General features: G+C 37.1%; 1 protein-coding gene across 2 annotated transcripts in view; it reads left to right on the forward strand.

Annotated features, from left to right (window-relative positions):
• The first annotated feature begins 329 nt into the window (after positions 1-329).
• reps1 (RALBP1 associated Eps domain containing 1) overlaps positions 330-13,942 on the forward strand; it is a 28,019-nt gene continuing 14,406 nt past the window's right edge. For both annotated transcript variants that reach the window (XM_030128155.1, XM_030128156.1), the window contains exons 1-6: positions 330-1,081; positions 3,356-3,479; positions 7,508-7,737; positions 9,265-9,427; positions 11,155-11,285; positions 12,869-13,031. In XM_030128155.1, the coding sequence (XP_029984015.1) occupies positions 929-1,081; positions 3,356-3,479; positions 7,508-7,737; positions 9,265-9,427; positions 11,155-11,285; positions 12,869-13,031 (964 nt within the window). In that variant the 5' untranslated portion in view covers positions 330-928. The remainder of the gene's footprint in view (positions 1,082-3,355; positions 3,480-7,507; positions 7,738-9,264; positions 9,428-11,154; positions 11,286-12,868; positions 13,032-13,942) is intronic.

The raw sequence follows: 13,942 nt of genomic DNA on the forward strand, positions 1-13,942 counted from the left end.
ACTAAAACAACAAAAAAAACAAATAAACTCATGAATATACATATAAGAGACCAGCTTTGAACAAATGTCCATTGGAGTGACCACTACGCATGAAAAAGTTAAAAATACAATCAAAATGTAAAAGATGGCTTGCAGCTTTTTATTTAATTATATTTATCAATGCTTGAAATCTATTGTAAGCAGCCTGCAGCATTGAAAGGGGAGACCCAACTCCTTGGACTCCAGAGGACACAAACAGGTGACTGGCATTCTTCCATCGGGTTGCTTCTTCTGTGCTTTATTTTGAAGGGTTCTACCGGATGTTGTGTGTCTCCTCTGAGTGGCTTGACTCTGTTGGTAGGAATGGCGGCTATGATCACTGGAGGAAGGAACCCAAAGACCCTGAAACTTTACTTCTAGCGGCCCCGCAGAGGAATTTATTTCTAGCGAAACGCGAAAACCCCATCCTACTACAGATCGGAGGGAGAAGAAGTGCTATTACGTGACAAACGCGGTAGACGTCCAGACTGAGGCGGTAGACGCACTTTGCGACCTGCTCTGTTAGCTTAACGTTAGTGCCACTGACTTTGATTCAAGGTAGCTGTTAGCTCGCTGCACTACTAGCCAGCCGTTGGCTTGGCTGGCCCAACAAGTTAACCAAGTGATTAACTGTATGAAAGCATTCTCGATTTCAATGCTTATGTGGTGATCAGCTGTCTCCGTCACCACAGAGATCTCAGGACTTTTGCAGAGAGCGGGAGCAGAAGACAACAAGTCGACACAGCGCGTTGTGAACATTATTACTGCTAACCTTAACGCTAGCTAGTGCACTAACGCTAGCTAAGTTGGGATCCTGAAGTCTCGCCCATTTTTGGATCCTGCCCCAGCCATTGGCTAAGGGCTAATCAACAGCCAACTAGTCTGGTTTTCAGGTCCGATTGGTACTACGATGGAAAGTCTAACGTTGAGTGATGTTGAGCAGAAATATTACTCGGATTTGTTCGTTTACTGTGACACGGACAACACCAAAAAAGTGGCTTCCAATGGGAGAGTTCTTGACCTTTTCCGGGCGGCCCAGCTACCCAGCGAAGTTGTTCTGCAGGTAAGCTAGCGTTAGCTCCTACCAGTTTATTAACTGTTAGTATGAGTGTGTGAAACAGGCCAATAAACGTCGCGGCGGTGGTGGACATTGTATAAAGTTCCCTGTCTGTCAGAGCTGACCTGTCAGCCAGTGGAGCTATGGTTAGCCTTGGTAGTTAGCATTGCTGCGCAGCAAGGGAGACACACCTTCTTCTGGCTAATGTTAGCTGTAGCAAAAGAGTATGCAAGTCACTTAGTTTAACGAGAAAGGGGCTCGATATGATATTTTAGACTCATAACATATACTAGTTTGTCTGTGTGTAAATACAGTATTGGGGGACATGTTTTTCTACGTGTACATAACGCCACAGACTATGCCCTCCTCAGCTCTTTGCTTCACATTACTGCCCACTCTTTCCTGTCTTCTCCCTCCATCAACATCTGCTATTTTGTTCCTCACTGGGTTGAGCTGAAATGTCGGAGAAGCAGACACTGGTAGAAATGTCACACTGTCCACTTGTCTGTGTGCTTCTGAAAGTTGCCATTTCTAGTAAAATGATCAGTCAAAGTGGAAAATCGTGCATCTGTGTGATTACCTGAATAAACATGTGCTTCCTGTTAATGTGCACTATTACACTCCATTCATTCACCATCCAGACTGTCTGTAAACTCTAGTACCAGGAGGTGTGTGCATCCAGATGAAGACAGCAGCCCATTCTTGTGACTCCAGATCTCTCAGCAGGCCAATATTTGCAGTTTGTGAGTCAGCATCCTTTTCAAGGTCAACAAGAGGAGCTGTGTGGAAGAATTAGGCTAGTGTTATAAAAACCTAATTTTAAATGTACACATTAACACTGTTTTTGGGGCTGTGAGACTCTCGCAGCGAGTGTCATGTTGTAACAGGCTGCGAAAAGTGACTACTGCTTTGTATCCACACATACCCAGAATAAATCCTTTGTCAGCAAGAAAGGGATCAGTCAGCTGTGGCAGTGCTGTTGGTTTTGTGGCTCTCGCTACAGCAGGACTCATACTTGAGGAGTCATCGTACTGTTATCAGGTTCAGCCCCCTGGGTATTAACCATCAGGTTTCTGGTGTCCACATAAAAGCGTTACCTCCCACGCATTTCGGTAAACATTTTGGACAAAGTCTGCTCAGTGTGACACCAAGTTCACGCCAGCTACATGTGGCATGATAAAGTTGCATTCTGTGAAACGTATTTAGATCATAGAGGATAATCTTTACCTGTTACTTGGTCACTTGGAAATTTGCAGACTTTGGCAAATGGACAATTCCTGGTTAATTCAGCCACAAACTTGTGTGCTGGTGTTTTATATTTATTTATAATATCTATAAATGTGTGACTGTGTGTATCCTGCGGTACTCATTTTTTAACTGATATATTTCTGTATTAATTTTGTTCTTTTCTCCACCCTTAAAGACCCAAACAGCTACTGGTGTCCAAAAGTATTTACTGATGTTAAATGTTTAATATCTGTTGATCTGCTAATCCTATCAATACATTTATTTAATTGAGGTAAAATGTAGTTTCTCAACTTTTTATGGTCACCGGATATAACCCATTTGGACGTTCAGGGGCTCTGTAGTGAATGTGGAAATGCTGTCATTTTGTACAACATTGATTCATGATTAAAACCCATATAATTGAACAAATGACAGTGGTTGGAGATGCTTGTTTTTACTTTCAGTTGCTGATATCTTTGCTGACGAAGTCACTTTTTCTTCAGTTTTTTCTCTGTGTTTTCAGGAACATCTACATGATCTGTGACTTGAATACAGGAAGCTACATTATTTACTCTGAATAATGCAAAATGCAGAGGATAATATTTTAATAAATGGTGATAAATCACTTAAGAAAGGTTAAATGGAGAGAAAAAAAATCATTTGGGATCTGCCACAAAAGTAGCACTGGGTCTTTAGGGGTTAATTCACAGTTTTAACTTCCAAGGACATGGGTTGCAAAGTCAAGTTTTCTATTGAAAACTCTGATACTTATGTTAGATAGCTGTTTTTACAAAGTACAGGATGAACATTGTGTTCCTTTTTTGTGACACGAAGTAGCAGAAACCTTAAGTAAATATCTGCAGAGTTGATTACAGAATAAAACATCATTAAACCGACTGTATTACACTTCCTTTTTATGTTATATTATGCTATGTTCCTCTTTCATGTCGTTATTCAGTGGATTTTTCTCTTTATCTGTATCTGTTTTTCCTCTGGTTTCAGACTAATACAATGTTGTTAACTGTTCTTCCTTGTCCTCGTGTGTGGGTTTAGATCACAGAACTCTGTGGAGCCACTCGGTTGGGTCACTTTGGGCGGAGCCAGTTCTACATCGCTCTGAAGCTCATCGCCATCGCCCAGTCAGGTCTGCCCCTGAGGGTGGAAAGCCTCAACTCGGGTGAGCACATGTTAGAATTTAATCTGGTTTGGCACCGTTTAGTCCGCCCTCTTGACTGATTTCACTGTAGATCCTCGTGTAACACACGAACAAACAAAGTAATCAAATAGCAAACAAACAGCCAGACTCCAACGTAGAATTTTAACGTATTTTCTTCTATTTAAAATATAAATGATTGATGCTTTTATGAAATTTGGAGCCTTTACTTTACTGTACGTTTGACCCATGCAGTTAATCTCCATATTACAAGGCTTCATAAACCAGTATAGCCTGTCTCTGTACCTTTACTACTGCAAAACCAGTTTTCCCTCCATATTTATTCATTCGAATTGTGTCTCATTAGGACATGTCACATCTGAGCTGTTTTTGTTTTATAAACTTTCTTTAAAAAAAAAAAAAAAAAAAAAAAGATAAATAAATTAAATAAATAAATAAATAATATGTGTGTGTGTGTGTGTGTATATATGTATATGTTTGTATGTACGTATGTATATGGAAAGGGTTCAGGAATTTCTTGGAGGTCATCGGACAGGAAGTAAAGGGGCAGTTTGGAACAGTTATTTTCAAACTGTAAACACTACAGATTGTTAATAGACCAGGACAAACACACACACAAACATCATTATTTAAAAAGCATGTAAAATACTTTTTATTTTATATATGTTTCGTTGATCTGCCACATGCATAAGATGATGCTGTCAGAAGACCACCATGTATGTTTGTGGGAAATGACCACTTTCGACAAAGGTGCTTGGTGGTGAAAATAATATCTGCATCTTTTACCTGAGCAAAGATACATACACCAATTGTAAAATACACCACTGGTAGACATTCTGCATTTCAAACTTTGCTAAATATTGTAAGTAAAATGTAATTAAAACATGAAAAAATAATAGTAAAAGTTGTCAGTGTTCAGCAAAATGGTCCCTGTCCGTGTTTTACTAATGTATAGGATGTTTTTTGGATTCATATTAGCATAACATTAATGTTGCATTTTATTAATCTACAACAACTATGTTCTAAAAGATAATCTTATTTTTGCAGCATTACTGCTTAAGTGCATCTATAATGTCAACTTTTCATAAACTTGGAAGAAAACCTTTTTTGCTCTATGGCATTTTAGTATGTTTTCCAGCAAGTCCAAGATGGATGTTTGTTTATGTTTAGAATAGAGCTGTCATGATATTGAAGTCTGATTTGATGATTAATTATCTCACAACTAATGATTAATGATATTGTCTGCTCTGTTAACTTTTGGCCATTATTCTAGTGTAAATCTCAAAAGAATTAAATTATTCATGTGTACCTATTTAAGACGAAGAGTCACATATAGGAACAGAAAGATCAAGTAACATAAAATGAATTGCATTACTTTTACTATTTGCCATGAAGATGACAGATATGACGAGTCTTAAATATCCAAAACACTTTAATGAAAGATTCAACCAAGATAAACCATGTATTAACTCTTGCAAAAGAGCTCACAAGTAAAAAAGTTAATTAGAAGATATGGTATAATGGTATAACGGTAATATACAAAGCCCATCACTGAAATATTGGTACAAAATGTACCAAACAAAAATAAACTAATGCAGTGGATATTTACTATTGAACTAATAGCAGAAGAGGATATAATTAAAAAAGCACATGACAAACAATAGCATGATTATGATGGTCGACTGTGATCATGATTATAAAAAAATAATCACATTTTATTTAATAGTAGTGTGATATAATGATCATCTAGTGATTGTGACAGGCCTACTTGAGAGGATTCTTAACCCATAAAGGAACACTTCATTCTTCAGTTTACCACAAACATTCAGAATCACTAAACGGATAGTAATCTGAAAGAAATATAGAAAGACAGAGCTTGTCGGGTGACAAAATCCTTCATTTGCCTCTGAGATGTGCAGTATAAGTATGAAGTTGGATAAAAACAGTCAAATTTCTATTTAAATACAGTACTTTTGTAAATGTACTTGGTTATATTCCACCTCTGCAAACTCGTATAATAATATCCCATGTTGTCAGCTGTTCAGTGACATTTACGTATGTGTTCTGTGTGTTTGAGTTTGTTGTCTAAACTTTCCAGTGTTCAGCAAGAAAATTGTGTTTGCCCACTCCCAAAAAAACTTTAGGGAAGATGTTACAACCATGTGCTGCATGAAATTGAAAATTGCAAAACAAGTTGCTGAAATGATTTCATCATTTTATACGAATATAAGGAAGCGCAGAGGGCACTTCCTCCTGCATGCATTACAATGTGAAGCAAATTACATACAGGGATATGTGGACTTTTTAAATTATAAACCTTAATTTAGAGCAGAGCTTATGTAGACATGAAAATGAGATGTAAAATATAGTTCATGGTGCAGCTGTGTGTGTACTGTGTGCTATCAGACACCTAGCAGTCACCTTGGTTATGCTTAGATAATGAACAGAAGGCAGCCAAAGTATTCACAGGTGAACTGTGAACAGAGAATGTGGTTCACAACAAGCAGAACATGTTGATTCAGGTAACGTGAACCAGGAGGACGTTCACAGCACTTGTTGAAGTGTTTCTGCAGAATGTATTCAGAGGTTTTGTCAGTTCAGTGCAGCTAAGAGCTCTGTTAATTATCATAATTAATGATACAGCACGTTCAGTTCAGTCTGTTTGACTGAAAACACACAGGTGTAAATTATTTAATGTCGTTAACAATGGCTGCATTATAATAATACAATGGACCGCAGCCATCATTAATGTTATCACTAACACCTGTGTGAAACACACCACAATGTCTGCTGGAAAAAGGGTCTGTTAGTATTAACCTAGGAGTTTTTGATCGCACTAATACATTTTTATGGATTTCATTTTAGAGTTGCACACATTTTAGCTAATCTTTATGTGGACTACAGCTCTGTTTAATTATAGATAAATTACAGTTTTGTTTAAAGGCCATTTGCTTTCCTTCTGTTCTCAGTGTTGTGTTAAAACATTTTGCGTCATTTTAACCTTTTAACAACTGCAGTCTCTCCAGCGCTGCATTTTGCACTTTACAGCATTCAAATTACTGTAACTCCTCAACCATTTGTGCTATCCACAAAACTCTAACAGCATCAGAAAGCTGAGATCCTGTGCTTTCCAGCACTATATAAGACTTTACTGCAGCTGTGTGGGACTCCATATTAAGAAAAAAGGAACTGTTTCAGAGACTTCTACACAGGCTAAAAAATGCCTAGAAATAACAAAAAATATGAAGCCATAATATGGATACTGAATGTTTAAGACAAAAAAAGCATGTTTGAGCAGATGTAAAATAGTTGAAAGTTTATTTTTGCAATCTCAAAAAGTTTTGTTATGGACATTTACAGTTGTTTCTGATAATAAATATGCTAAAAACTTCAAGTCTTTTTTTATTTTCTTTTTTACTAAAACACACGATTTTAAGCATTAATTTTTTATAATAATGATAATTAATGGCCAAATATTGAAAGTTAAGTTCTTCCTGAAAACAAAGAATTGGCAAAAAAAAAAAAAAAATTTTCTGACACTTTTATTGCAAAGAAAACATGACGACACCTAGGCAGCCTGTTATAATGGCAGTCTTAAACGGTTTAAAAAACAGAATGGAAACTTTATTCATCCATAATGGAAATCACTTTCCTTATGGCAGTAGGATACATTTAAGAGATATTAGATATTAGGAGATACGAAATTAATTAAAGCTACCAAGATAGGCAGTGTATAAAATACAATGTTACGTGTGACTTGAATTGTACAGATTTAAATCCACTGAATAAGAAACGGAGGGTTTACAGCATGTTTCACTGTGAGGAAGAACCCTCACACTTTCCCCTCTTAAACATAGAAAGTTATAACAAATGTATGTTTGAATAAATGGCTGAAGCAGCAGCAGATGAAACCTCACAGATTGATTATGGTTGACCATTGTATTGCGCAGCTATTTTTGGTTTTCAAGTGAGCTTTTGACATTACAGCACACGATCATTACAAAACAAATCCTGTGTTTGTTTGTTTCCAGTAAAGGACCTGCCGCTGCCCCGCTTTGTGGTCGGGAAAAATGAGGCAGAGGCGAGGCATGCAGCACTGTACCAAGACTCAGACAGTCAGGGCTTATACCCAGCCTCGGCCACAGCAGTAATACCCAGACCACCGGGCAGGGGTCACCAGAACAAGAAGGGGCCTCCTACGTCCACCTCACTTCCTGTCCATGAGGTCATCCAGCCCCTCCCCCCCACCATAGAATCACAGGTACATAATCTGATGCACTGTACTGTTTATTACCTCTGCCAAGGAGGTTATGTTTTCATGTTTTCGTTGTTTTTTTTTTTTTGGTTTGTTTGTTTTTTTGGCTTTTAGCTAGATAACTCAAAAAGTTATGGAAGGATTTTGATGAAATTTTCAGGAAATGTTGATTCTGGTGCAAGGAAGAAATGATTACATTTTGGTGGCGATTGGGGGGGGGGTTGGACTGATCTGTCTTGGCAGAGGTCTGTACTCTCCGAGTGCTTTTCTAGTTTTAATGTCATAGTTTGTAAACTGAGGTGGGACTCTTATGGAAAAGGGTCTTTCTATTCATGAAAACAAGCGGGAGTTGTAAATGGACGTTTACGGGTAGACGTATAAATACAAACACCGAATCTAATGAGTTCATGGTACACACTACGAATCAATAAATCATTATCGGGTCTTTGGGGAACATTTTAAACACTTTTTTGTTTCCTCAAGAGCTGAACACAGCAGTTTCTAAAGATATGCAGCTGCTGGAATACTGGCTTGTTTCCTGTCTTTCTTCCTGTGCATTTTTGATTATTTCTAGCTCCAGTGTCTCTGCCTCTGACTTCTCTTTGCTGCCTGTCAGTTACATAGGCCTCTTACTTGACTTCTGTGTCTTATCAAATGCTGTTTTCTTTTCATTCAGTGGCTGCATTTTCACATCTTTAGCTTAAAAAAACGTAGCCGTGTTAAATACTGGCTTTGTTGTTTGTTCAACGCAGAATTTTTCTGATATGAAATACAACTGAAAACTAACATCAAATGAAATCCTGCTGATTACAACTGTAATATAGCACAGCTGTTTTCATTGCTGATTAAGCTGCAGATTATTTTGATGAATAATAGCTTACTCTTTAAAATGTCAGAAAAAATCCCAGATTTCCTCTTATACTTTCCTATTCCTTTTTTGTCTGTTTATTTTATACTTGCTTTGAGAGAGGAAAATCTGCAATGTGCAATTACTTTGTTCAATATGACTAGTGATGAACATAGTGAACTGTGCCTTAGTTAAACAGGATATTTGTTTCAACTCTCTGACACAGACCCTTACATTTAACATTGAGTAGCCTAAGAAATGAGGTGAATTATGTCAAACATGTTTTATTGAGCAAATTGCAAGGGAATTTTGAGTTCAGTTACCACTTCTCCCTTTATATTATTTATTTCTAAACTCTTGAAACAACCTTAATAAATAAAAAATGTCATGACTGAGGCAATGAGTTTTAGCGTCTGTGATTTCTCTGTGGTATTGGTAATTTGTGAGTCACACTTTCAAAGCACATAATTGGGCTTTTGGCATTATTTTCCTCATTATTGGTCTTTGGATTGTCATTTCTGATGTGCTTATTGTACATATTCTTATCTGAATGACCGCAGTAATTCACTATAATCAGTTTAATGAACATTTCTGACACTGCACACAAACTACTGATATTTTCCTTTAAAATAACAAAATCGATCAAAGTTGCTTTTCTCACATGTGTTTTTGTATTGTGTTATCAGCCTGAACCCACGTCCCCAGTGGTGTCCCCTCACCAGTCCCCCCCCACCTCCCCTCACTCCTGGAGGAAACACAAGCGGCAGCATAGTGGAGGAAATCCAGACAGACCGCCAGTGGTGGCTGCAACAGGAGCCGTGTGGACACAGTTCAGAGAACCACAATCAGGTAACATCCACGCGCCTGCTGCAGGATAGTGGTGTCTTATAACAGGAATAAATGTTCATGTTAATGCCTTTCAGTTTCACATTTAAAGCAAAGAGGAGTCACCATTTCACTCCACAATACCCATAATGAAGGAGCTGACTGACATAGTAGAAATGTAACCTTATGTGAAGGATGGTGGGTACATTCATGGCACTTCCTGATGTTGGTAGCTGGTGCTCGTATAATGTTTGTTTTGAGAGGAACTAAGTGGATGCCATGCGGCCACTTTCTTGCTCTTATCAGTGCAAAACGAGATTTAGACAAGAATAAATGAATTTATTTATTCAGTCATCACATATAATAAGTATTATCAATACAGTATAAGTATAAGCAGAACCTACAGTATGTTTATTAACCTTTAAAGACCTACAACTGTTTTTGCAGCAACTTCTAAATTCATTTTTTAATCTTTCTTTAGTGACTTGTTACCACTTATTGTAATATCATCCTCTAGATTTTTTCTTTTTTTTTCCCAGGTATTTTTCTATATTTAATTGAATGATCCTGTAGATGTTCATAAAAGCTTAGAGCAAATTCAAAGGCTGTATATTAAAACAAAAAAAAAGATGAGAAAGGGATTTGGAGCAAAATACATCATTAAGGGTCTGCAACCACTGCCATTTGTCAAACCACATGGGTTTTACTGGTGAATCAATGTTGCAGAAAATGATGTTTCATGTTCACTACAGAGCCTCTGAACGTCCAAATGAGACACATCTGAAGCATCTGAAAAGCTGAGAAACTGCATTTTGTCTGAATTATTTCAGTGTATTGATAGGATTAGTGGTTCAAATGTTATTAAACATTGTAGATCAGTAGATGCTTTTTGGTCACTGGGGGCTGACACATTCTATTTTTTTTTTTTTTTTTTTTGAAAACTACAAGTTCATACTTTAACCCCAACAACAGAAAGACACCTAGTTAAGACTTTTCTTGACATTTAGTGCAGTATACTCCCAAATGCCTCTCTGATCACATTTGCTGACCTGGATAGAAAACAACCTTCGTACACAGTTTGGGAGTGACTTTAATTTTACTTATTAAGAAATAAGAAAACTTGTACTTTTGAGATATTTCATGTGAGAACTGGACTCTGAAAGATAAAAAACTGTTGTTAATGCTTTTGACAGCAAGCAAAAAGACTATCACTAGAAAATGGTTAAAGCTTGAAGCACCCACAACTGAAGAATGGATCAATATTGTACAGGACATTTACATTCTGGAGAAGTTGACATTTTGTTTTAAGAGTCAAAGGGAATCTTATTTCACTATTTGGTCAAAATGGACAAACTATGTTAAATCTGTAATTGATGTGAATTGAATACATCGGTCATGTGATAACATTTATATGATATACGCTTTTGTTTAGGTTAATGCAAACATACACACCTTATTGTGTCTTAATGTGTTCATGAAGAAGCGGAGACAGCCCTCTCCTCCCGCCCACTTTTTTATTTTTATTTTTTATTTGTTCTGTATTCTACTAAAAACCTTGGATTAGCATCTTCGTTCAATTCAATGTGTGGCTACTGAAATGTACCCAAAAGGGAAGTTTTGCATGACCTGCTTTTCCAAATAAACAAAGAATGGGAAAAAAAATTAAGAAAGCTAACTTTTTCCAATAACACTTAACAGTGTCTCCATATTGCATTTTTCATTGACTACCACTTTGTAAATCCTCCTTCCAGGTCCAGTCTCTGGTGATGGCATGTGGTCATCCCACTCGCCCCCTCTTCCAAGTCAGGAAAGTTGGGTCAGTTTCACAGCAGACACCCCACCATCCAGCACGCTGCCTACAATGCACCCCTCATCAGTCCAGGTAGGCCACAAATAAACCACACACTTTTATTTTCCAAGACAGTGTAGAAGAATTTCTGATGATGCCGTAACATCAGTCACACATCAGATAAAGACACAACAAATATGAGCTCCCATGACAACTGCAGCCCACACCAGCGATCGAATAGAGATAATTCAATAAGTACAGCATAGAGATGGACCAGTTATTAGAGTGATTGGATGCAATATTGTGACAGTAAAAGGAAATGTCATTAGCCACTTTTATCAGATACAAACTCGACGTGACAAATTGTAAATGTGTGAAGAGCATGAGATAGATTGTGAACAGTTGGTGTGTACTACAACTGCTTAAAGCCAAATGTACACACTTTTGACATGAATTGTTAATTGTTCTGCTAATTTTGTATTCATCTAATTATCGTATTGATCCCAACTACCTGTCCAGAATCCATTTAACATTATGCAAAAGGTTTTTGTCTTGTTCACTATGTTAAAGGACTGATATTTTTCTTTTTTTTTAAATGGAAATATGCATTTTAGAATATTTCCCTGTGGTCTACATTAACTGTAAATGGTATGCTTGGTTCTGAATTCTTCATTAATTAAACTCCACAGGCCCAACTTCAACCCTGTTTCTGAGTAATGACAGGAGAAAGGTCGTTTTCACTTGTGCTCGTTAAAACAACCATCAGCTGATCATTTTAGGTAATCTGCTCGAAGTTTGGACATATTTTCAGTATGGACTACAACCGCTGCTGCTGACAAACAATTATGGTGTACTCGGAGATATGTTCATTGGAAGTCTTGACTTTATATGTGCAAATGTTGTGCTGTAACTAGTTACAGACGCAACAAATTAAGCAGGAATTGAAACAGGTTGTAGAAATCCATGCGAATTTTGCCAAAATGAATATAAAGATAGCTTTGCAGCACCTGGAGGGTTCAAATTCAAACTTTTTGAACTATTAGGGTCCAAATACACAAATAAATGTGCCAAAGACTAATAAAAGTGGGTTTAGCAAAATATGACCCCTTTAAAGATATACTGTTGCAAGTTAATACCTCGTTACATATGTGTCTTGTACAAGCTCCAGTGATTTTACCTTATACCAAGGGATCCCGCTGGGTTTTAAAAGTCTTGAATTTACAAATCTGTATTTAATACCTTAAAAAAGTCTTTAAATGGTATTAAATTTGATGTGGTAGGTCATAAGTTATGTTGCCATAAACTTGTTCAGTGTATTGTGTTTAAATGTGTTTGGGAAATGTCCAAACTAGAAAGACAGTAGTGTTAGTCTACTCAGTTCCACCCGTTCCAGCCTGACTTTATGTTGAAATTAGGAACCAATTATCGCTAACTTTGCAGCCCACAGTGAGAAATGATTACAGAAGATTAAGTTTTGTGTACAGTATGTATGTGATATTCAATCTCTGCTGATGTAAATACATTTTCTTATATTTTAGGTGTCACACATTTTTACCAGTATGGCCATGAAATGGGCTTTAAATTCTGTTCTAAGTAGTCTTAAAAAGGTCTTAAAAGTCTTAAATTTAACTTGTAGGAACCGTCTTCATTACTGTTTCTGTCGCTGTCTTCTCAAGGAAAGCACAACGATACGAACAGTGGCCTCTGCAGCAACGACCAATGAGATCCAGCGGCAGTCCAGTGCCTACGATGATCCGTGGAAGATCACAGACGAGCAGCGACAGTATTATATCAACCAGTTCAAAACCATCCAGCCAGACCTCACCGGTTTCATACCTGGTAGGGAAATTTACACACGACAACCTGGTTGATGTTTTCTGCTGCAACGGTTCACCCTATCAAACTACATTTAAAGGGCAGTAGATGAAATAGTGGAGTAGTGTGGAATCATGGGAGCTGTTGCTGAGAACAATTGATCTGATGTTATGTAGAGAGTGTTGTTGTGCCCAGAACACCAAGTTCCATAAATACTGAATTACAGGGGCAGGAAAAAAGAATGTGAACCCTTTGAAAATTCTTAGTTGAGCACACAAATTGATCAGAAAATGTGATCTAATCAGCATCTAAGTCACAAGTACAGACAAAAACAATGTTCAACAGTAATATTTCATGCTTTTATGGAACACAGCTAGTAAACATTCAGTGACGCTGGTAAAACAGATGATCCAGTGCAGAAACATCTACCATAACTCAATATAATGATACATGCGCTGCTATGTATTTAAACCAAGGAAAATAAGAAAAATATAAACTAATCTTGTTGTAAACCACATTAGTATTTAAATATAAATTTCTGAATTTATGAGGCATACTTGGTGCAACATTTCATTTATTGGTTCCAGTGTGATTTGCCATTCAAAAGATTACAGCATCATACGCCGCTGCCAAATAGCTACTTGACTTTTACTCTTCAAATGGAAAATATATCCTTATGTGGTGATTCGCAGGTTTTGTATCTGTTTCTCCTGATGTTAAAGTTCAGCATTAGTCAAAAGGATGTGATGTCGTTGATAAGAAATAAAATGAACCAAGCTACTGCAGGTATAGTGCAATACAGGGTCATCTTATTTTTAAGTTGGAAACATTTGATGTAATTAGACGAGACAACAAAATACATCAAAGCGTAGACATTTTTAGATGGTTTGATTCTTGTCATATTCTCATTCTAATCATCAGTTTTTTGTTTTTTA

Source organism: Sphaeramia orbicularis, chromosome 24 (genome assembly GCF_902148855.1).
Source record: "Sphaeramia orbicularis chromosome 24, fSphaOr1.1, whole genome shotgun sequence".
Classification (NCBI taxonomy): Eukaryota; Metazoa; Chordata; class Actinopteri; order Kurtiformes; family Apogonidae; genus Sphaeramia; species Sphaeramia orbicularis.